Raw genomic sequence first — 24,166 nt, 5'->3', positions numbered from 1 at the left:
CAAATCTTCCCCCTTTTAAATAAACTTGTTTGATGGAGCTTTGTATTGAAGCTTCTGTTTTATTAACTTTACATACTGACAAATAATTAGAATTGTAGCCCCTGCAAATGCAGGAGTCCTTTCCTACAATTTGAATTCCACTGTCGCTTGTCATTGGATGCAAGGCCAGGCGCAGGAGGAGTCTGTGACGGGTTCCTCCCTGAGGTGCCACCTGGAACTGGGGTACCACTGAGCCCTCTGACTCACCAGCCTGGGCTTCCTCTCACACTGTGTTGCTGTGACAAGCTGCAGACCCGCTCCTGGTCCTACACTTCCACCAGCATTCACACGGGTAGGGACACACCCAGCTGCAGTTACATACAAGCTGACCAGCCACTGCACGAACCAACAATAGAGAGGCTACAGCCAAAATAACCACCAGCTTCCCCAGCCTAGGACCCCAGAGCTGTACCATCCTGCCCTGGTGAAAACCCTGACCAGTATGAATTTATTATCCAGCTCGCCTCCCCCTCAATCACCTGGATCACCTGGATCAATCGGTCTTCAGCTGTCATTAAGACTGCGCCGATCACAACACGTCCACCATTCTTCTTGCATTCTTGCCTTTCTTCTCCACGTTCTTCCGAAATGTTTAACAGTGTCATCTTCCCATCTTCTTGGAGGCTGACCAGGTGGTCTTTTTTGTTCTCACGGGTACCACTCAGTAATGATTGCGGTCCACCTATTGTCTGTGAACCGTGCTATGTGGCCCGCCTCAATGTGGAGAGGAAATGCAACAGCCTTTGCCACTTGAGCTAAGATTTCCAAGAACTTCATTCAGACTCACTGGTTTAGATAAAGCAAAAACAAGTTTATTAACTACAAAAGATAGATTTACGTGATTATAAGCAAACAGATCAAAGCAGATTACCTAGTAAATAAACAAAAATTCAAACTATGCGTAACATCGTAGAATGATAGGATTTGAATTAACAATCTCTCGCCCTGACTGATGATACAAGAAGGCTTGCAGATTCTCAGCTTACAAGATGCACTTGCTTTACAGCTTGGGATCCCCAGGTTTTCATACACAGGCTAGAAATCCCTTTAGCCTGGGACCAGCATGTCCCCCGGTTCAGTCTTTTGTTTCTTAGGTGTTTCTAGGAGTTTTCTTGTGTGGGGAGTGAAGGTGTCACTCCCTGCCTTATATAGCTTTAGCATATGGTGGGAACCCTTTGTTCCAAACTCAGTTTGTGGAAAAACACTGGTATCCAAGATGTAGTTCCGTGTCATGTGGCTTGGTCACATGCCCTTGCATACCTTGCTGAGTCATAGTAGCCATTATTTAGAGGCTGCCTGGAGCATTCTCAGGAAGGCTCACCCAATGGGAGATAAGCTTCTCCTAAGGCTTATTGTTCTTCCTAATGGCCCATTACCTTGAATAGGCCTTCACAGCCAGCTGTCTAGACTGGAAGCATTTTGCCTAGTGGGTATCACCCAGGTGTGACTACATGTGAAATACAGATACATAGTCAATATTCATAACTTCAGATACAAAAATGATACATGCATACAAATAGGATAATCATATTTAGCAAATCATAACTTTTCCAATTACACCTCACATGACCAGTCTTGTACAAAATGCATCATAATTATGCCATAATCATATCGTAATAATATCAATATGAAGACTATGGAGTGCAGTGTCACAGAGTCATTGGCTCCAAGTGGTTCCTGCCTGTAGAAGGATAGTACCTATTGGCTACTCCTTTCTTTTGTCTAGCTCCATTCTTTTCAAAGCTCAGTGGCAGGCTTGGAAAGCAGTGATGAGAGAGAATCTGGAACTTAATGTACCCACTGAATGTTTCATAAAAGGTCTTTATCAAGCACACACAAGAGTTGCACCCTGTGGGGAAAGTCTGTTTCATGCACCAAGAAGGAGTATGTTGAGGTCACATTTTGGGGGGCTGTGACCTTTGTTAGTGGGGGAGTGAGTGCGGCACTAGAATGTCTCAGGAAAAATTGGGTCTTCTGGATTATCTGCATGTTGGTTAATAAAATTATATTCTGTTTTGCCTTCTCTGAATCTGTGTGTATTGATGGATTATAAAATGCTGTAATATGTTTAAAGTACTATAAACACCTTCTAGAAAAATCTGAGGGTTCTAGAAGCCCATGATTACAAGATGCTGTAGGATTTAATCCACAAGCTCTGCTGACTATCCTGGGCCCAGTTCTTCTGCACTTACTTATGGTATCGTTGGAACTCATTGCAGAACATAGTACTATCTGGTGGAAGGACTAGTTTACATGCAGGCTTTACTGCTTTAACTATACCACTAGAAAATTGCACTCGTAACCAAAGTAGTTTTAGTAAAAAACCTGTGTGTAGACTAGGCCTAAGTGCTTTAGAATAAGGTCCTCTGCTATGCAAAGTCAGAGCTCTTGCCTTACTGAAATCTAGATAGATATTTGATACAGTTCCACATGGGACATTATTAGTTAAATTGAAGAAGTTGAGGATTAATAGGAGAAGTGAAAGGTGGAAAAGGAACTGGTTAAAGGAGAGACTACAATGGGTCATACTGAAAGATGAACTTCAGGCTAGAGGGAGGCTACTAGTGGAATTCCTCAGGGATTGATCTTGAGACCAATCTTATTTAACATTTTTATTATTGACCTTGGCACAAAGGAGTGTGCTAATAACATTTGCGGATGACACAAAGTTGGGGAGTATTGCCAGTACAGATGAGGACCAGAATATAATACAAGAAGCTCTTGATGACCTTGTAAACTTGAGTAATACAAATGTGATGAAATTTAGTAGTGCAAAGTGCAAGGTCATGCATGTAGGGACTAACAAGAATCTTTGCTATAAGTTGGGGACGCATCAGTTGGAAGTGACAGAGGAGGAGAAAGACCTGGATGTATTAATCACAGGATGACAATGAACCACCAGTGTGATGTGGCCATGAAAAAGGCTAATGCAATCTTAGGATGCATCAGGCAAGGTATTTCAAATAGAGATAGGGAAGAATTAGTAACATTATACAAGGCACTAGTGAGACCTCATCTGGTTACCGTGTGCAATTCTGATCTCCCATGTTAAAGAAAGATGAATTAAAACTGGAACAAGTGCAGAGAAAGGCTACTAGGATGATACAAGGAATGGAAAACCTACTTTATGAGCTTGGCTTGTTTAGCCTAACCAAACGAAAGCTGAGGGGAGATATGATTGCTCTTTATAAGGACATCAGAGGGATGAATACCAGGAATATTTAAGTTAAGTGCCAATGTGAGCACAAGAACAAATGGATATAAACTGGCCATCAACAAATTTAGGCTTGAAATTGGACAAAGGTTTCTAATCATCTAGACCCAACTGGCTTCAATACTAAGCTTAATAAGTTTATGGTAGGGGATGCTATGATGAGACTGCCTAAAATGGCATGTAGCTGATCTGCGACTGCTAGCAGCAAATATCTCCAATGGCTGGTGATGGGACACTAACTGAAGAGGGCTCTGAGAAATCTTTCCCAGATGTCTGGTCAGAGGATCTTGCCCACATGCTCAGTGTCTAACTGATTGCCATATTTGAGGTCGGGAAGGAATTTTTCCCTGGATCAGATTGGCAGAGACCCTCAAGGTTTTTCACCTTCCTCTGCAGCATGGGGCATGGGTCACTTGCAGGTTTAAACTAATATAAATGGTGTATTTTCTGTAGCTTGAAGTCTTTAAATCATGATTTGAGGACTTCAGTAACTCAGCCAGAGGTTATGAGTCTATTACAGGAGTGGGTGAGTGAGGTCCTGTGTCCTGCAATGTGCAGGAGACCTAACTAGATGATTATGATAGTCCCTTCTGATGTTAAAGTCTATGAGTCTATGTGTAACCCTAAAAGAAGCAGCAACTTGTTTTAGTTTTTCTGCTTAACCTTGCAGTTGCAGATCTCTATTATAAGCATAAGCAAATAGAGTGCTAGTCACTTTGGTTTTCAAATATCTAGTGAAACTGAATAAGCTTACACTAGAATACAAGTTGCTCTGTCACTTGGCATTTGTCTTTGAAATGCACAAATAAATGGGTCTTGTGATTCAAGCTTGGGAATGCTATAATCTCCTTTGAGAGAAATCAGAAGCAACATTGGCTATTAAACTGGTAGAAAAAGGTAACCTCACATTCTTCTTCGAACTTGGTCACAGCTTCTGTCATACTTTGGCTGACTGTAGAAAACCAAACCAGGAGGATAGTGAAAGATGACAGACAACTTGACTGATGTTTATGTAGTTTCAATATTCATCTTCTAGCAATTGTGCTTTCAGAATATGTTTGGTATAAAAGAAACATAAGGCACTAACTAAAACTTTTCAACAAGTATTCGTTTTGGTTTTAGATCACTAGAATGGAAATCCTAGGTTGCCTACCTTATGTCAAAAGGAAATGATTTGGGAATATTATTCATGTAGGATGCACAGTTGGCCATAACAGAAAATGTCTTTTTTTCCAGATTATTAAAACTGCATTTTATTTGACAGTTCTGAAAGCATCTGCCATCAAGGAGTGGGTTAGATGGCAGTGATGAAAAGGATACTGATGAAAACTGGAAACACTAAAGATTATTGCACAAAACAATTTTTTATCTTTCTGAAAGTTGCCTTTCTGTTCAAAATGCATTCCCTTTCTCTCTGGAGAGTCTAAAAATAAAACTCAATGCTTCAAAAAGAATGGGATTTATAGATAAGGTGGGGGAAGCTTCAGAAATGACTGAATAGCCCTGAGTAGTATACCGCTCGATAGCATTCATCACCATGCATTTGACAGGTTTCCATGCCCCATTTAGGGCTTATGTCCCGCCTTCCCACCCCGTTTCCGTTGGCGCCGAAGTTTGGCACTGTCGGCCATTTTGAAAAAATTTGTGTGTGTTTGACTAGGGGAAGTGTTGTGTGTGTTTGTGCTTGGGTACATTGAGAGAAAAAGGTTGAAAGAATAGTGTGAGAGAATTTAAAGATAAAAAGGAAAGTTTGGGTAAGGTTTAGAGAAAAAGGGAAAGAAAGGTTATTGGATGTGGTTGAGTAAGGAGAGAGGTTTGTAAAGGGCAGGTTATGAAAGAATAGAAAGATTTTTGTTTTGAAAGGTCTAGTTTGAAAGAATAGAGATTTTTATTGAGTTTGAGTAAGGAGAGATGATGGTAAAGGCCTAGGTTGGTAGGCTATTAAAGAATAGAAAATTTTGAGATAAATGTAAAAGTTGTATTAACTATCAGGGTGGGTTAAGAAAAAAGTTAAATAATATTGAAAACTAGGTTTAAAAGGGGAATTTACTAAGGCAAAGCCTGTTTAATAAGCACATGGTAAAAAAGTGAATAAAAAAGCATTTAAACTATTCAATATCAGTGTAGGTTAAGAAAAAAGCTTTTAAAAACATTAAAAACTAGGTTAAAAAAAAGAATTTACTAAGGCAGAGCCTGTTTAGTAAGCACATGGTAAAAAAGTTTTTAAAAAATGCATTTAAACTATTCAATACCAGTGTAGGTTAAGAAAAAAGAGAGGTTAAAAGAAAGAATAGGGCAAATAAAGGGAAAAGAGAGCCCCCTTTGCAAAGGGCAAAGATAGCACATGGTTGAATCAGACAGAGAGAAAGAGAGAGAGAGAGAAGCAGGCAGAGCCTGTTTAGTAAGCACATGGTAAAAAAGTGAATAGAAAAGCATTCAGTATCAGGGTAGGTTAAGAAAAAAAGAGAGGTTAAAAGAAAGAACAGGGCGAGAAAAGAGAGCCCCCTTTGCAAAGGGCAAAGATAGAGAACACATGGTTGAATCAGAAAGAGAGGGAGGGAGAGAGAGAATGAGAGAGAGAGAGAATTTTTTTACATTTTAAGTCTTTCTGTAGAATGAGACAAGTTCCCAGGTTCAGACCCTCTCAGACTTGTTATTACCACCTTTGGATTGGACCAATCAGAGTTTTTTCTACAACAGCATCATAGAATTCATTTTCTGGAACCAATCCTAGAGTCTCAAGATTTTAAACAAGAGCCATCTCCCTCCTCTTTTCCCTACCCTCCCCCTCCCCCTTTAACCCTAAAGAAACAGACCCCCAGCATTTTCCCCGCCATGTAGCCCTTTAACATAGGGGTTTTTATAACAGTTAAAACCATAAGCTTTTAGTAACAAACAATTTTTAAAAGTTTTCCCCTAGGTTTTAGACTAACAGGGGTTACTTTTTAGTAAGCAAAATATGAAACAACAGGCTTTTGCAGCAAAGCTCCTGTTAGCAAAGCAGCCTCTGTGAGTCAGTGGATCACGGAGAAGCAAAGCTCCTGTTAGCAAAGCAGCCTCTGTGAGTCAGTGGATCACGGAGAAGCAAAGCTCCTGTTAACAAAGCAGCCTCTGTGAGTCAGTGGATCACAGAGAAGGAGTTTGCTTCTCTACCTGCTCTTTAACAAACACAAGTAAAAGTTACATTAAGTTTTGCAAAGGTATAATTACTTGAAAAGACAAACCTAAGACACATCCCTTTATTTACAGGAGTGTTGCAATAAAAAAGAGTAGGCAGAAAAGCACCTCAGGTTTAAAACCCCAGGTTTTTAGTAACAGACAGTTTATAAACCCCTTATTTTGTTAACCATTGGATTAGAGAGAAGAAGTTTGTTTCTTTTCCCACTTTTTAACAAACAGAGGTGAAAGGCTTGTTAAGGAATAAACACTTGAAAAGACAAGTCTATCTAAAGACACATTTCTTTATTTAGCCCCCTTGGCATAAGTGTTTTAATAATAAAAAACGAGCATGCAGAAACAACCCCGGGTTATAAAAGTACTGTATAGTGTACACTATACTTTAACTGTATAGTGACAAAGTTTTAAACTAATGTGTGTTATTTTTTAGTAAGCACAAATTGAAACAACAGGCTTTTGCAGCAAAGCTCTTGTTAGCAAAGCAGCCTCTGTGAATTAGTGGATCAGAGATAAGAAGGCTGCTTCTTCCCCAAACTTTTTAACAAACACATGTTAAAGTTACATTAAGTTTTGCAAAGGGATAAACACTTGAAAAGACAAACCTATAAGAAGACACATCCCTTTATTTACAGGTGTGTTGTAATAAAAAAAAAAAACAGCAGGCAGACATACCCTAGGATTAAAATCCCAGGTTTTTAGTAACAGCCAGTTTATAAACCCCTTATTTTGTAAACCAGTGGATCAGAGAGAAGACGAAGTTTGTTTCTTTCCCCACTTTTTAACAAATAGAGGTGAAAGGCTTGTAAAGGAATAAAGACTTGAAAAGACATGCCTAAATGAAGACACAGTCCTTTATTTTTACAGGAGTGTTTTAATAAAAAAGAGCAGGCAGAAGCACCCCAGGTTTAAAAGTAACGTATAGTGACAAAAAAATTTTAGACTAATGTGGGTTATTTTTTAGGAAGCGCAATTTGAAACAGCATGCTTTTTTAGCAAGTCATTGTTAGCAAATACAGCATCTGTGAGCCAGTGGATTAGAGATAAGAAGGCTGCTTCTTCCCCAAACTTTTTAACAAACACATGTTAAAGTTACATTAAGACTTGCAAAGGGATAATTACTTGAAAAGACAAACCTAAGACACATCCCTTTATTTACAGGTGTGTGGTAATAAAATAGAGCAGGCAGAAACACCCCAGGTTTAAAACCCCAGGGCCTTAGTAACAGCCAGTTTATATTTCCCTTATTCTGTAAACCAATGGATTAGAGAGAAGAAGGTTGCTTCTTCCCCCACTTTTTAAAAAAGAGAGAGGTGAAAGTCTTGTAAAGGTGTAAAGACTTGAAAAGACAAGCCTATATGAAGACATATTTTGTATTTAGCCCCTTAGGCATAAGTGTTTTAATAAAATGTAAGTATGCAGAAACAGTTCAGGGTTTAAAAACACAGAAAACCTGTTTATAAAAGTAATGTATAGTGATAAAAAAGTTTTTCCCTAGGTTTTAGACTAACATGGGTTATTTTTTAGTAAAAACTGTGAAGCTGCAGCAAAGCCCTGCTCTGCTCTTATCTAAACAACCAGGACCGTGTAACAAAAGCTGAACAACACATACTATAAACCATTTTAAAATGCGCTTTTTAAAGTAATGTTTAAAACCCCCGCTTTTTAACTTATTAAATAAACACATGAAAAAACAAACCTACCTAAGACACATTCCTTTATTTATAGGGGTGTTTCAATAAAAAGAGCATGCAGAAGCACCCCAGACCTAAACCCACAAAACCCTTACTAAGAAAAAGTTTTCCCCCAAGGTTTTTAGTGAGAACCAGTTGAAACAGCCTGAAAAAGTTTTTCCCCAAGGTTTTTAGTGAGAACCACTTGAAACAGCCTTTTGAATTGATTAGAAAAGAAGAAGACCCCTTTGAAAAACAGGCTACCTGAAGACACTTTTTTTTTTTATTTAGCCCCATTGGCATAAGTGTTTTAATAAAATGTAAGCATGCAGAAACAACCCAGGGTTAAAAACACAGAAAACCTGTTTATAAAAGTAATGTATAGTGATAAAAAAGTTTTCCCCTAGATTTTAGGCTAGCACTGATCATTTTTTTTAGTAAGGACAGTTTGAAACAGCGGGTTTTTTTTTAGCAAAGTCATTGTTACCAAAAATAGCATCTGTAAGCCAGTAGATCAGAGATAAGAAGGCTGCTTCTTTGCCTGCTTTTTAACAAATACAAGTGAAAATTATATTAAGTTTTGTAAAGGAATAAACACTTTAAAAGACAAGCCTATATGAAGACAGAGCCCTTTATTTAACATTTTTACATGCGTGTTTCAATTAAAAAAAAAAAAAAAGAGCATGCAGAAAACAAGCCAGAGCGAAAACCACAGAACCTTAGTAACAGCTAGTTTATATCCCTCTTATTGTGTAATCCAGTGGATTAGAGAGAAGTTTATTTTCCTCCCCACTTTTTAACAAATGCATGTGAAAGTTATAGTAAGCTTTTATTTTCCTAGGGCTTTTAGATTTAAGTATGAATTTTTTTGTTGCATTATTAGAATGTCTTTGTTTTTAAATGTTTGCAACCCGTGTGCTGAGACACAGGTACAAGCTCCTGTTTGTTTTGGGTCCATAGATTTTATTAAAATAATACAACACAGGCTGGAGCTGGAGCTTTCTTTACATTTTAAAAACAGATAAGACTAATTAGGCTAACCAGTGCTTCATGCACTATAGTCTGCGTTAGCAAGGCTCTAGGGGTTACTCCTCCAGTTTGCTTGTTTTTTTACACAGACTTCTTTTCTAACTTTTTTAAAACGCTGTTAAAGTTTTAAAAAATGGCCAGATTGCATTGAAAGATACTTTATGAAAGTTGTAACAAGTATTTTATTCCATTTACTGATTGTAAAAGACAAAAACCACCGCTTTGTGACTGCGTGAAGCTTAGAGATAGCCTATCTGAAGAATACCCTCACCCCTTGACTTTCCCCCCATACTTTTAACACTTGCTAAACATGCAGTGTTTCATTATATAAAGGTTTTTAACATTTAACACAAAAATACAGAATTGACTGAGATGTAACATAACATGACCTTTTTAAAGGATATTCTGTATGCAGTGAGGCCTATTTGAAGCATTGTTTTTTTTTAAAGTTTATTATGAAAAAGCAGTATTGCCTGAGCTGTAACAAAACAAGGCCCCTCTTAGGGATATTTTGTAGAAGTTTAGTGAACTAAAAAGGCTTAAGATACTAGCCTGTTCTTTTAAAAATAGTGTTTTTAAAGTACCAAAACAACAACTGGGTAAGAATATGAAAACTGGCAATTGAGGGGAGTTTACATATGTGTTTTAATACAAAAAAAAACAAGATTGCTTTTTAAAGTTTGGATTTATACAAAAAACACAAGAAAAAATAGCTTATGTAAAAAAAGTTAGCTGTTTTTTACCAGAGATATGGAGCCTTCTTCACCCCCACTCTACACACACACACACACACACACTTTTCTCCCCCCCCCCTTTTTTTTTTCTTCTTTTTTAATGTTTTTTAAAATCTAAACCAAGGACAATCATTTTTTAAAAAAAAAAAAAAAGCCTGAGCCACAGAGATCAGGCCATGGGGGTAAGAAAGCTGTCCTGAGTTTTAGGGGGCATGTTGATAACTCTTTTAGTGAAACAGTTGTGTAGGCAGCCTGTCTGTGTTAATTGTTATGCTTTAGCATGGGCAAGTGTTTTATCATTTGGAAGCACTTTCCCACTTTATGAGGTATTATCTCCCCCATCTGACAGCCTATCAGAAATATTAACAAAAACAAGCTAAAAGATACTTTGTAGCAAGGTCTGCAAAGCAATAATTACAATTTTGTTGATCATTATCTTGTCTAAGACCCTAGAGGATATATTTTGTTTTGTTTTTATAAAACACTTTTATGCAAACTGTAACCCTAGATGATGTACAGCATTAAATAATATGAAACAGTAGACAAGAGACCTGAGACATTGTTGAAATCAGAGGGGCTATGATTAAGTCCAATGCAGAGGGCCTGGGGGGGGGGGGGGGAATGAAAAGGTGCAGCCGAAGCGGAAGATGGTATGATTTAAGAGGGGTTCTGGGGCTGCTTTGCAACGGTCCATAGGGCGCCTATAACCCTCATGCACAAACACCAGGGCTGGGTGAGGTGGTTGGGCCTTTGTTGGAGGAACAGGCCGTTCATATACCTTTTGTTGTTGTTGACAAACTGTAACCTAACTGCGCGTATACTACGGGGGCAACCTACCGCCCTTTTGACAAACCCCACATCCCTTGAACTCCATAAAAACACGCTTTACACAGTTATTTTCAACTGACATTTTATTTTACAACACGGCCTGCTTTGTTTCCAAAACACTCTCTAACTGTTAGTGTTTTTTCTTAGCAAGATTTTGTAATTTGCTGAATGAAGAAGATGTTCAACATTTTGCATTAAACATTTATCTATCGGTTTGATGATTTCATCTAAAACGCTATTTGGATCCTCGGCCTCTGTCACTTTGTCCACCAATTTTGCCCCTAGAGCTAAATGTTTCTGGGTTAAACAGAGGCACTGCAGCGCGTATCCCAGCGTGATGATGATATTTAACACACTCTCCATACACAAACTACCGCTAATTTCTTTAATTTTACAATTCACATCATCTAAAGACCAGTACACGCAGGCATGATGCCTCTGCCCAGGGGCATCTATGGCGCACCCAGGACAATCCTCATTTTGTTTGTCTCTCAGGCAGTGCTTGATGATTCCGTGCACAGCCACTCGCACAATTGCACGCATCACGGTTTTATGGTTATGAACTCTCACTGGCTTAATACCGAATTTCTCCCTCAACTTTAGATAGTACAGGCCTATAGAATAAGCGTCCCCTGCTGTTTCGGCATTCTGTGGAGCATCTGGTTTTGTGTCTGGGTAAAAACAGATCTGGCCCAAACCGCTTGGTCCTTCGGAGCTGTCAGTGTCCAAAATCTACAAGTCCTCTGAAGAACCATCGCTCGGCTGCTAAAAAATTGACAGTAAGAAATGCATGTAAGGCATCTTTGTACTTTTTCATAACATGATTTTAAAACCTTTTACACCATGTATCAAGAGATCCCTTCCGCAGGCAGCTTTTAAAAACAACAAACAACAACAGAAATATGTCTGGTCAGAGGATCTTGCCCTGAGATGCTCGGTTGGCTAGAGCCTTTTGGATCAAGCCTGCACAGAGACATATTTCAGTTGTTGTTGTTTGTTGTTTTTAAAAGCTGCCTGCGGAAGGGATCTCTTGATACACAGTATAAAAGGTTTTAAAATCATGTTGTGTAAAAGTAAGCATGTTAGACCCTGAGCATGTGGGCAAGATCCTCTTACACGCATTTCTTACTTACTTACTGTCAATTTTTCAGCAGCTGAGCTGAAGTAGAGGTAATAGCAAAGTGGGCAGGTTTCTGGCAATTTCACAAAAAAATGGGATTGTTCTTGATTTGATTATGATAATCCCTTTGATGATAGACTTCTAATTGTTAGCTAAACTTTGAACTTTTTTTCTTTATCTTAACTAGTTCCCCAGGTTAGTCCAGAAAGAGCGCATCTGGAGGCACAGTGCTTTCATCCTCTTTCATATGAAAGGCACACATCTCCTCCCTCTTAGACTTCAGCTTCATAATCTTGTAAATGCCACATCTCTCTCTCTCTCTCTCTCTCTCTCACACACACACACACACACACACACACACACACACACACACACACACACACACACACTGTGCCATTGACATATTATTCCTTCTGCATGAAGTCCACCCAGGTGCGCTGGGCTCCCTCTACACCACACAGACTTTGCAGGGGCCCCTATGCTGGAATTGAGGCAGACAGGATTGATGTGCAGGGGGGCTTTTGCATCTGCTGTGCAAGGGTTTCATTCTGGCTCTGAACAGGCTGGCATGCAGGGGGCTTTTGGGGTTGAGCTGCTGAGGGTACTGCTGGATGCTCATTGAAGCTGATCTGCTTGTCTCAAACCCCAGACAGAGGGGTTGCCCAGGGGTCAGCAGCCACAATTCCAGCCAATAGTCTGGAATAGACATTGCAGAAGGGCTGCATTCTATTCATAATGAATGGGCATATTAGAGGTGGAAAACTCCTATTAAATCTTATTCCAGCTTCTATGGTTTATGGCCCCACATAGTTGATCTCACCGGAATGCCTTTATTTCTCTCCTTCAACATACAAATGAAATAACCTTTTTAACATAACATGAGCTTGTTGGTTTAGGGAAGAATGAATTGGTATCTTCTATATTGTTCATAAGGTTTCACTCTCTTCATCACTCAATTAGGCTGAGAAAACAGAACACAAGTGTGAGCTGAAAGCGGATAAAATGATGAGAGCAGCTGCCAAGGATGTACACAGGCTACGAGGACAGAGTCGTAAGGAGCCCCTGGAGGTACAGTCATTCAGGTAGGAATGTCTCTAAAGAGGAGAAAGTTATTGCTGCAAAAAAAAAATCTACCTTTTTTTCTTTTGGATAACTTCACTTCACCACAAATGTAAGTGTCCTTTACAAAAGACAGTTACTGTGCTGCCTGAGTTAGAGAGATATGCATTTTCTTATCCAAGACTAAAATCCTGCGCTCATTTAAATCCACAGAATTCACATTGATTTTAATGAGAACAGGATTGGATCCCAATATTTTCCTTATCAGGCAGTAGCACAATGCTGCTTAATTTGTCTATCCCTTTGTTTAATAAATGAATTACCTATGGCTGTCTTATTGTAACACATTTATGAGACCTAAAATGGTATGATAGTTGCAAAGTGACACTTTTTTGTAACAAGTACAGTTTTGTTAGTTTTACTGTAACCACTTACAATGCCTGTCTCTGAAATGTAAATAAGAGGCGTGTTTTGTGTGTGGTGAAGCATGGGGCTTTTATTTTTGTGTATTAGTTGCCTGGGCAGTCTTTCGCCTGGGTAGTCGTTCATCTTTAGAATGTCCAATTCTCTGGTGGATTCTTTATTATATTAACAACTGATGGTGGTCTTCTTTTTAGAGAGAAGATGGCATTTTTCACACGACCGAGGATAAACATTCCAACCCTCTCTGCAGATGATGTTTGATCACCATAAAGTATTTGTTTTCCCTGACCATTCCATAAATACAGTTTGGTTTTGCTGAAGTTATTTATGTGGTATTATGAAGGTACCAAGTCATTTGTACATTAGAGCTTTTGTCGGTTTTTTAATGTCTAAAGACTTTTTTAGTTTTGTTCTATCATTAGAAAAACCAGCATTAAAGTGACAAGATTGTATAGTTCGTATATTTAGGAATGTATTTTTGGGAAAGAATTTTGAAATAAGAACAAATGCAGCCTGAAGTGCTGTTTTTAAATAATATTCTATTTAGACTTATTTTGTACAGCTCTACCTTTTAGAGGTTTTACTGCAATAAAATAAATCTGAAGGAACCTCACTGCTATGTTCTATGGCTATAACACATCAAACTCTTCCTAGTTAATATTTTGTACAATATAGAGAATGCAGGGAACCATTTTTTTGATTCTAAAGTGCTGTGAACGAATACTCTGAGCTGTGAAGTGTTTGCATTTCCTGCTAGGTCATAAAAATGGGTGTGGAGTTGAAATACTTGCACTTTTTTGAGATTTGTGTTTTCAGCTCATGTTTATAATGGATCTGTTTGTTAACAAGTCCAAAAGCCCATTGAAACCACTGCTGTAGGAGGAGGGCTACATGGAACATAAGTCAATTTTAGTTTTTTTTTAATAAAGTGAGCTTTCTGGATGAATTTACCTTTTTTCTCTTTTTTGTTTTTTTAATACAACTATTCCCATCAAGTGGGGCACAGCTAACTCATTCCTTTTCTAATCCACTAACCTGGGATAGCTATTCTACCATTTTTAAACTCTATTTTCAGAGTATTTTTTAGCAAGTAACTCAGTGGGACTTAGGCTCCAAAGTCATTCAGGTGCTTTTAAAGATTTTTGTCCTTACATATAAAGAGAAGTCCCTACAGTTGCTTAAGGAATATTTTATTACTTATTTTTCTACAGTTTAAAATAATAATAATAATGCAGAAAAAGCAACTAATATATGTATACAAATATACAAAGCAAACATGTGAAAGCACCAGTGTTTAATCATCCCATCTTTTCTAGCACATCCCAAATTGATTTGCATGATATACTTGACAGCTTTGTCACTAATTCATCTTTGCAGACAGTTTAGTCTTTAATGCTTGTGTGACTCTGAGCCCAGCTTTCAGGTGTGAGTGTTCAATCCACATACGGGTGTTTAGTAAGAGCTGAACTGCTCAGTCTATTTTAATCCCCAGTGCCAATTGGAGCATTCAAATGGCAAGTTTGGATCCAGCGTATCAAGAGATTATGCTTTCTATAGTATTAGAGATACTATTTATTTTTTCTGCACTCCCATAGATTGAACTCCCTCTCACGAAGTTTAATTGTATGCATTCCTTTGGATCATTAATTTGTTTGGAGCTTTTGGTGACTGAACAGGCGCTCCACAGAATAGAACACTGGCAGTTTTATATGATACAAAAAAGACTTAAGTGAGTAAATTTACACCCTCTGTTCTACAAAAATGGACTGTTCTAAGTAAATAAGACTCTCTGCAGATTGAGGGCACTACATACTAATATGTATATGTTAGCCCCTGTGTGAGAAGGTGTAACTCTGCTGAAGTCATAGAGCTGCATCCCAGTGCTGAATTTGACCCAGTGTTGTACTACCAAGAATCCAATTCAATTTTTTAGCTGTACAAGTTGCACTGTTTTGTAGGAGTGGGGGGAAAAAAACCTGATAATTTTAGGGCCTGATCACAGTCCCATTAAATTCAATGGAGTCTTTCCATTAATTTTAATGGGAGTTATATCAGGCCCTCCGCCAGGTCAATACAATGCATTTCACTTCTCAGATTTGTTATTGGCTGTTTGTAAAAGATTATATTATGTCAAATAATGGATTTCCAGTCAGTAAAAATAAACTATGAAACTTGGTGTATTGCTGCTAAAATCAAAAAGATCTTAAAATCTTATAATTTTGTAGTAAATTACCTAGTATTGAGTACTTGAATAATGCTGCTTTAAAAAACATCTACCATATTGCCGTACTCTAGAAAATTATGAAAAAGAGATGTGACTACTTTGTCCAGAATTACTGTAATTGATAGCTAAGTTTTATCAAACTACTAGCTGCTTTGTTATATAATATTTGGGTAATTTAACTTGAAAATGCTGATTTGAATGGTTTTTATTGTGCTAATTTTTTATTTTCTCAAAAACTTCTAACCTTTGCAAACCACCTTTATAGTAATGACTCTACTATGGTGGGGTGGATTTGGGGAGAGAATGCAATTAAGTCCAGAATAAAGACTAAATTACATTAGTCTCTGTCCATTAAAGCTGACAAATACTTTTAAAATGCAGGTCTCTTGATGTATATACTATTTTTCTATGTATGAAACATTTTAATAGGCAACAACTATACATTGTTATCCTATGTATACTGTAATGGTTTTGTCAGAATTAATGGTAATTAAAAATATTACAAAATTACATAGTTGGTCTACACACTTGTATGTTTGGGGTGGGAATAGGGGATGTTTCTGAACTAACTTTAAGTGGTCATAATAAAATAAACTTGCACCAAGTCTTTTAAAAAGATTACTCCTAAGAAATTGTATTTAACTATAATGTAAAGTAGGAGATAGACTTTCATGTGGACACTTAACATATAAATCTTATATGTTAGAGGAAACAACAACAGTGGCCCTGGATGTCTGGGCATAGTTCCCCATAGACTTCTGGACACAGGGTTTTAATACTCTCTCTGCCAAACACTCAGTGGAATCTGTACATCTCCTCACAGTGGGATACAAGAGTGAGGAATCCTTTGAAGAAAAATACGACTGGTGGACCTGCTCAGTGGGAATTGGACCTGGACAGCGGCTTGTTCATTAGGTCATAGATATCTTACAATTGTATTTAGCTTCCAAAGTATGCCAGATGCATTCCAAACCTCGGAAGTGCTCAGTTTAACAGTCTTATTCAGCTCAACCCTGTAGCTTTAATTTAAAATCGGTATCCCCAGTCACAGGCGCCAACAGCTGTTTCGCTGCGCCAAGTGCTGGGAGGGAGGGGGGAGAAGCAGGGCGGAGCGGAGGTAAGCTGGGGGGGGGGGCGGGGCGGGGAGCTGCCGGTGGGTGCAGAGCACCCACCAATTTTTCCCCGTGGGTGCTTCAGCCCTGGAGCACCCACGGAGTCGGCACCTATGTCCTCAGTGGTTCATGTACTTAATACTACAGTGTTGAGAACTATAGACAAATCTTAAAGCTAGATTAGATGTGTTAGTTAGGCAGAGTCAACCCGCTTAATAAAGCTCTCAATTGACACAGCATTCTTCATTGAAGTCTCTTGACAGGAGGATCTTAAAAGACTCCCACTGCTTGATAATGCAGTGATATGTAGAAAGAATGAACTTTGTATAGGGATTTGATATGTTTTACTTGTAGTGACCGGTGGTAGTTAGACCATGTATAGCAATTTATGCATTGATTTTTGGTGTGACCTTCAAAACTGACTGGAGTTAAGAAAGTGGTGGAATAAAAAGGGTCACTTTGTAATATGAGTACTGTAATACCTTTTGATACCTCTGTACTCAACACTGATTCACATATAGTGACCTTCCCAGTTATGATTTAGAACAATTAGTAAAAATACAATGTAGTTAATATACATGCCTTCCAATAGTACATATATTGATGAACTCCGCAAAGGGGGAATATGTAAATCAGTAATATAAACAACCTTCTGGCTATCTGATTTAATGGTAATTACATATTGAAAACAAACACAGTGTGGTTACTCAATAATTGCAATGTAACTATTTTGTAATTATTGTATTCTTAAAATGCCAACAGCTGAAATGTTAGAGTCTTTGATACATCCCCTCTTAACTATGCTAGCTAAACAAAAGTTTAAATTTTAGATCTCTACCTTGTCTCCTTCGAGTCTGTTTTAGTAGAAAACAGCAATCCAGCACTTGTAGGGAGATGGATTCAGCAATACAAGGTCTTTGCCATCTCTAGCTATATTTTGAATTTGAAAATTAGACATGTTGGAACCCCTTGAATAGCAGTTTCTAACTAGTATATAAGAAGTACTGAAGTGAACAGTGAATTATATGTAGAATCCATGGAGAAACAGATTTCATGAATGACCTTAAAGATGGCTGAGTTGTAATCACATTATTTTAGTATCAGCTGGCCTGGAAGTAACAAGCTTGAAAAAAACTTAGGCCTGGTTTACACAGCAAAGGTAAGTCGATGTAAATTGCCTTGCATTGGCCTACTTGTGCATGTGTCTACACTCAAATTTGTTCTCGGCCGACACAAGTGCCCCACTGCAGCAACACAGTAAAATCACCTTTCTGAACAGCATTGAGCCATGGTCAAGCTATTGAGGTTGATGCAGTGCAAGTATGGACACTGCATGACCTGTGTTGAACCTAACAGTCATCCAACAGCTGTCCCACAATGCCCCATTCCTTGTGACAGTGACCGCTCTTGTCAAAAATGTAAACTCCAATGCCCATGGGCAGGGGTGAAAGTAAGTTAAAGGACTTCTTCTTCGAGTGCTTGTTCACGTCTATTCCACATTAGGTGTACGCGCGCCGCGTGCACGAACGTCGGAAACTTTTTCCCTCAGCGGCTCCCGTCGGGCCCGCAGGGTCTCCCTTCCCGCCAGAGCGGCGCCCCGCCCTAGCATATATATATCCCTGCCGGCCCGACCCTCCCTCAGTTCCTTCTTACCGCCCGTGGCGACGTTGGAACAACTCTATCTCTCGTCTGAGAGTGTCCCTTAGCATAGTGATTAGTGATAGTTATCAGTTCGTTAACAGGAGGTCCAGAAAATCCTCCTTGGTAGTAGGAAACCCTCCACAAGGGCGACCTACCTTGCCAAGTGGAAACGCTTCTCCCTATGGTGTGGGCCTCAGCACATCCAGCCCTTGCAGGCCTCGATACCACTGATTCTGGACTACTTGCTGCACCTCAAGCGTCAAGGCCTCGCCCCCGCTTCTATTAAGGTGCATCTAGCCGCCATATCGGCGTTTCACCCGGGGGAATCGGGGATGTCCGTGTTCTCCAACCCCACTGTAGTCCGATTCCTCGAGGGGCTGGAGAGGATGTTCCCCTACTCACGCCCACCTATACCCCCATGGGACCTCAATCTGGTCCTCACTAAGCTCATGGGGCCGCCCTTTGAGCCCCTGGCCTCTTGCTCCCTCATGCACCTTTCATGGAAGGTCGCGTTTCTCGTGGCCGTCACCTCGGCTAGGAGGGTATCGGAGCTGAGGGCCCTCACCTCAGAACCTCCGTATACTGTCTTTCATAAGGATAAGGTGCAGCTTAGACCTCACCCTAAATTCCTCCCTAAAGTGGTCACGAGTTTTCACATGGGGCAGGACATCTGTTTGCCGGTGTTCTTCCCCAAGCCCCATACGGACCCAAGCCATCGTAGCCTGCATACCCTCGATGTTCGGCGGGCGTTGGCTTTCTATCTAGACCGTACCAGGCCTTTCCGCAAATCGACTCAACTGTTTGTGGCCATTGCGGAACGAATGAAGGGCCAGCCTATTTCGACGCAACGCCTGTCGGCGTGGATCGTGCTTTGCATACGCACGTGCTATGAGCTCGCCAACATGCCTGCACCTCAGATCAGGGCTCACTCTACTAGGGCCCAAGCGTCCTCGACGGCCTTCTTGGCGCAGGTCCCGCTCCAGGAGATCTGCAAGGCAGCCACCTGGTCATCGGTTCATACCTTCACAGCCCACTACGCGATCCACCATCAAACCAGAGATGACGCGATGGTCGGCAGGGCGGTGCTTCAATCAGTTATTCCTTGACTCCTACCCTCCTCCAATGGTAAGCTTGTGAGTCACCTAATGTGGAATGGACGTGAACAAGCACTCGAAGAAGAAAAGACGGTTACTTACCTTCTGTAACTGTTGTTCTTCGAGATGTGTTGTTCACGTCCATTACACTTCCCACCCTCCTTCCCCTCTGTCGGAGTCACCGGCAAGAAGGAACTGAGGGAGGGTTGGGCCGGGCCGGCAGGGATATATATACGCTAGGGCGGGGCGCCGCTCTGGCGGGAAGGGAGACCCTGCGGGCCCGACGGGAGCCGCTGAGGGAAAAAGTTTCCGACGTTCGTGCACGCGGCGCGCGTACACCTAATGTGGAATGGACGTGAACAACACATCTCGAAGAACAACAGTTACAGAAGGTAAGTAACCGTCTTTTACTGTTACACCAGAGTCCTGAGCCTTTAAATCACCCCCAGAGCTACCAACTGCAGAGGCGGCTGGGAGCCCTGGGGCTCAGGAGCAATTTAAAGGGCCCAGGGCTCTGGCTGCCGCTACCGCAGCAGAGCTCCAGGCCCTTTAAATTGCAGACGGAGCCCTGTCGCCGCTACCCTGGGGCTCCGGCAGCTGGGCTCGGGTGGCAATTTAAAGGGCCCGTGGCTCTGTCGGCGGGGAACCCCAGGCCCTTTAAATCACCGCCTGAGCCCCGCTACCTGAGCCCCGGGGTATCGGTGGCAGGGCTTGGGCGGTGCTTTAAAGGGCCGGGGCTCACAGGCGCCAACTTTCATTGGCGCCAGTGGGTGGTCGCGCCCCCCCCCGCCCCTGACTCTGCCCCCTCCCTGCCCCTATTAGACCCCGCCCCGGCCCAGCCTCTTCCCCGAGCGCGCCACGTTCCTCCTCCCCCCTTCCTCCCAGGGCTTGCTGCGCAAAACAGCTGTTGCGCGGCGCAAGCGCTGGGAGAGAGGGGGGAGAAGCAGGACACGGCAGCGCGCTCAGGGGAGGAGGTAGAGGTGGAGGTGAGCTGGGTTGGGATGGGGAGGTGCCGGTGGGTGCAGAGCACCCACCAATTTTTCCCCGTGGGCAGGGCCGGTGCAAGGAAGTTTTGCGCCCTAGGCGCCCCCCCCCCCTCCGCCCTGAGACGCCCCCCCCCGCGGCAGTTCCCCCCCGGCCCGGGGAGCCGTGCGGCAGCTCCCCACCCCAGCTCACCTCTGTTCCTCCTCCTCCCCGCTCTAATTCTTCCCGCCACCCCCACTCTAATTCTCCTCCCCTCCCAGGCTTGCGGCGCCAAACAGCTGATTGGCGCTGCAAGCCTGGGAGGCGGGAGAAGTGGAGAAGCGATGGCGTGCTGGGGGAGGGGGCGTAGCGGAGGTGAGCTGGAGTGGGGAGCTGCGGCAGGCTCCCCGGGCCGGGGGAGTGGGGAGCTGCCGTGGGGGGGAAATTGGGAGCACCGCTTTTTGGCGCCCCCAAATCTTGGTGCCCTAGAAAACCGCCTTGTTCGCCTTAATGGTAGCACCGGCCCTGCCTGTGGGTGCTCCAGCCCTGGAGCACCCATGGAGTCGGCACCTATGCCGGGGCTCCCCGCAGCGGCTGGAGCCCTGGGCCCTTTAAATCACCACCCGAGCCCGGCTGCCAGACCATACCGGCTTACTTTCACCTCTGCCCATGGGCCACAGAGACCAGAAGCCAACCCCACCTTAAAGTCCTCCATGTGTTCTGAAATGCCTTTTTCTGACTCCCCAACTTGGCAAGTATGCCTAGGAGCTCAGCCTAGCTGTGTGAAACTGCCCACCAGACCATGCCAGCTCCATGCATTAGACATGTTCCTGCCTGGAGCAGACAGGAGGCATTGGATCTCCTGGGCCTGTGGGGAGAATAGGCTGTGCAAGCACAACTACACACCAGCTGTAGAAATGTGAACAAAATTGCATAGGGGATACAGGCAAAGGGGTACAACAGGGATCAGCAGCAGTGCCACATGAAAAGCGAAGGAACTTCGCCATGCATGCCACAAGGCCGGGGAGGGGAACAATAGATCTATCACTGAGCCTGCAGCCCTGCTGCTTTTACAACAAGCTGCATGCCATACTTGGCGGAGCTCCAACCAACACCCTGTAGACAACTGTTTATACCAGGTAGGGTGACCAGATGTCCCGATTTTATAGGGACAGTCCCGATTTTGGGGTCTTTTTCTTATATAGGCTCCTATTACCTCCCACCCCATCCTGATTTTTCACATTTGCTGTCTGGTCACCCTAAGAGCAGGGGTCTCAAAATCCCAGCCCGCGGGCCATCTGCGGCCCAAGAACCTCCCCACTGCGGCTCGCAGAAACTTTTAAAGAAGTTCTTTCATCCAGCCCTTATGGCTGCCGGCTGGGGGAGGGGGCAGAAGATTTACATGCCCCTCCCCCCAATGTTGCTCCATCCTGCTGCTCCTGAGACGGTGGGACCCTCCCAGGGGTTGCACTCCACAATGTGTCATTCACTTCAGGCAGCTTGATGGAGCCGCGAAGAAGAGACTAGGGTGAACAGATGTCCCGATTTTATAGGGACAGTCCCGATTTTTGGGTCTTTTTCTTATATAGGCTTCTATTACCCCCACCCCGTCCCGATTTTTCACACTTGCTCTCTGGTCACCCTAGGAGAGACCATGCAGCCACGCTGCCGGTTGTCTGCTACAGGTGCCACCCCCCCCCCCCCCCCCGCAGCTACCATTGGCTGTGGGGAGAGGGACAGAGATATCATCACTAGTTGCTGGGCAGAGTCAGCCATGGAGGCAACGTCACTAATCGCTGGGCAGTCAGCCGGGGCAGCATGAGGCCAAGGGAGCAAGGGAAAAGGGTGGGAAACAGGCTGGGGAAGTGGTGTGAACACCATCTTCAGTGACGACATTGGCCCGTTGGGAGGATTTGAAGACGGCCCTAAGGTAAATTGAGTTTGAGACCCCTGGTTTCTACCTTTGGAGCAGAGACCCCTGCCATGAGCAGTGAGGTGGAAGAAGAGGAAAGGGAAGATGCAGCAGGGGGTTCAAGCTCGGACCTGTTCAAGACTCCATCTCTGTCTAGCCCAGTGGTCTCCAAACTTTTGATTGTCATGGCTCCCCCTTACCATAATGTAATCTGTCTGTGTTCCCCCCTCCTCCCAGGAACTGAGATTGGGGCTGGAGCTACGGCTGGGGTCGCAACCGGGAGTGGAGCCATGGCCAGGAGCCGGGCCTCGGCTGGGGCCGGAGCAAAGCTGGGTGGCCCTCCCTACCTACCCCCTGTGGCTGCTGGCCCCGGCCCTACCGCATCCCCCTGAACATTCCTCCGTGACCTCCTGAGACAGTGTGTCCTGTAGTTTGGGGACCACTGATCTAACCAGTCCCAGCAGACAAGCACAGATGAGCCCAAAGAAGGGAAAGGGACCCTGGATAAGTGTGTGCATGCATTCTTCCTTACAGGGTTTAAAAGATAGCGCCTAGCCCAGGGGTAGGCAACCTATGGCACACGTGCCGAAGGCGGCACGCGAGCTGATCTTTAGTGGCACTCACACTGCCCGGTCCAGGGGGCTCTGCATTTTAATTTAATTTTAAATGAAGCTTCTTAAACATTTTGAAACCTTATTTACTTTACATACAACAATAGTTGCGTTATATATTATAGACTTATAGAAAGAGACCTTCTAAAAAGGTTAAAATGTATTACTGGCACGCGAAACCTTAAATTAGCGTGAATAAATGAAGACTTGGCACACCACTTCTGAATGGTTGCCGACCCCAGGCCTAGACCATCCCCCAGTTAACAAACACAGATATTGACTTCTCACTGTTTTACTTGTATGAGAAGAGGTATAAGTACAACACATAGAGGTAGAGTTGGCATCTATTTTTCATTCTGCTGTTGGGTTAGGCTGGGTGTGTGTGAGGGAGGGCTATGTAGAACATCTTATTTATGCACATAGGGATGTCTTTTGTAACCTCAATGAAATTTCAGAGAGATACTCTGCAATCTTCTTCCAAAGGTTTCTAGGGATGGCTGCCTTATTTCTTCCTTTGTGGTAGGACACTATCCCATGCCACTCCCTGGTAAGACTGGCTGACACCAATGCAGTAAACATTAGTGGTATATGGGCTCAGGTGGCTTCATGGTGCTAGCAGCAGCTGTGTTCTCTATACCTTTATTACTCTCAGCACTGAGATGTCAGCTAAAACTACCACTGCCTGTAGCAGTATAGTAACAATATTCAGTGCCATTGCCTTATACTCTTACCTATGGTATGGGGACAAAAATCTTATTGTTTCGTGCAACCAAATATCCATCACGCCCCTTGCCATTACCATGGGTGGGCCTGGAGAATGGTGCTGTGCAGTGGCGCTTCAATGCTGAAGCATCAATAAGCATGTCGTATTAAAGCAGTTATGGGAATAAGGGAAGTAACACTACACACTGTATGTGGACTATTGCTGTACTGAGCAGGGCTGCTCTCCTAAACTTGGAACTCGGGGGAATTCTTGTAATGGCATGGCAGTAATCATGTTTCTCCAGCTGCAGCCTCCCAATGACATAAATTCCCCTCTGCTCTGTAAATGCTTCCTCCTTGACTCTGCTGTAGCAGCTCATCCCATCTCACCCACCCAATTTATCTCCCCTATACCATATCAGTTTATTTATGCTCACTACATGACAGCACAGCACATTCAGTTGAATGAGTCGTTTCTCCAAGGAAGGAGGGTGGTGACTGGCACTGCATTCACAGCTCCTGGTGATCACCTGCCTGGACTCAACGTGACAAGGCCTGTGAGGAAATATCTTTTATTGAACCAACTTCTGTTGGTGAGAAAGACAAACTTTGCA

General features: G+C 42.6%; 1 protein-coding gene across 1 annotated transcript in view; it reads left to right on the top strand.

Moving 5' to 3' along the window:
* WWC1 (WW and C2 domain containing 1) overlaps positions 1-13,554 on the top strand; it is a 159,213-nt gene extending 145,659 nt beyond the window's left edge. The window contains exons 22-23 of the mRNA XM_065409106.1: positions 12,772-12,893; positions 13,488-13,554. Coding sequence (XP_065265178.1) covers positions 12,772-12,893; positions 13,488-13,554 — 189 coding nt within the window. The remainder of the gene's footprint in view (positions 1-12,771; positions 12,894-13,487) is intronic.
* The last annotated feature ends 10,612 nt before the right edge of the window (positions 13,555-24,166 follow it).

This window comes from Emys orbicularis, chromosome 8, assembly GCF_028017835.1.
Source record: "Emys orbicularis isolate rEmyOrb1 chromosome 8, rEmyOrb1.hap1, whole genome shotgun sequence".
Taxonomy (NCBI): Eukaryota; Metazoa; Chordata; order Testudines; family Emydidae; genus Emys; species Emys orbicularis.
The sequence above is the reverse complement of the archived record's forward strand: the minus strand, read 5'-3'. Positions and strand labels throughout refer to the sequence as shown.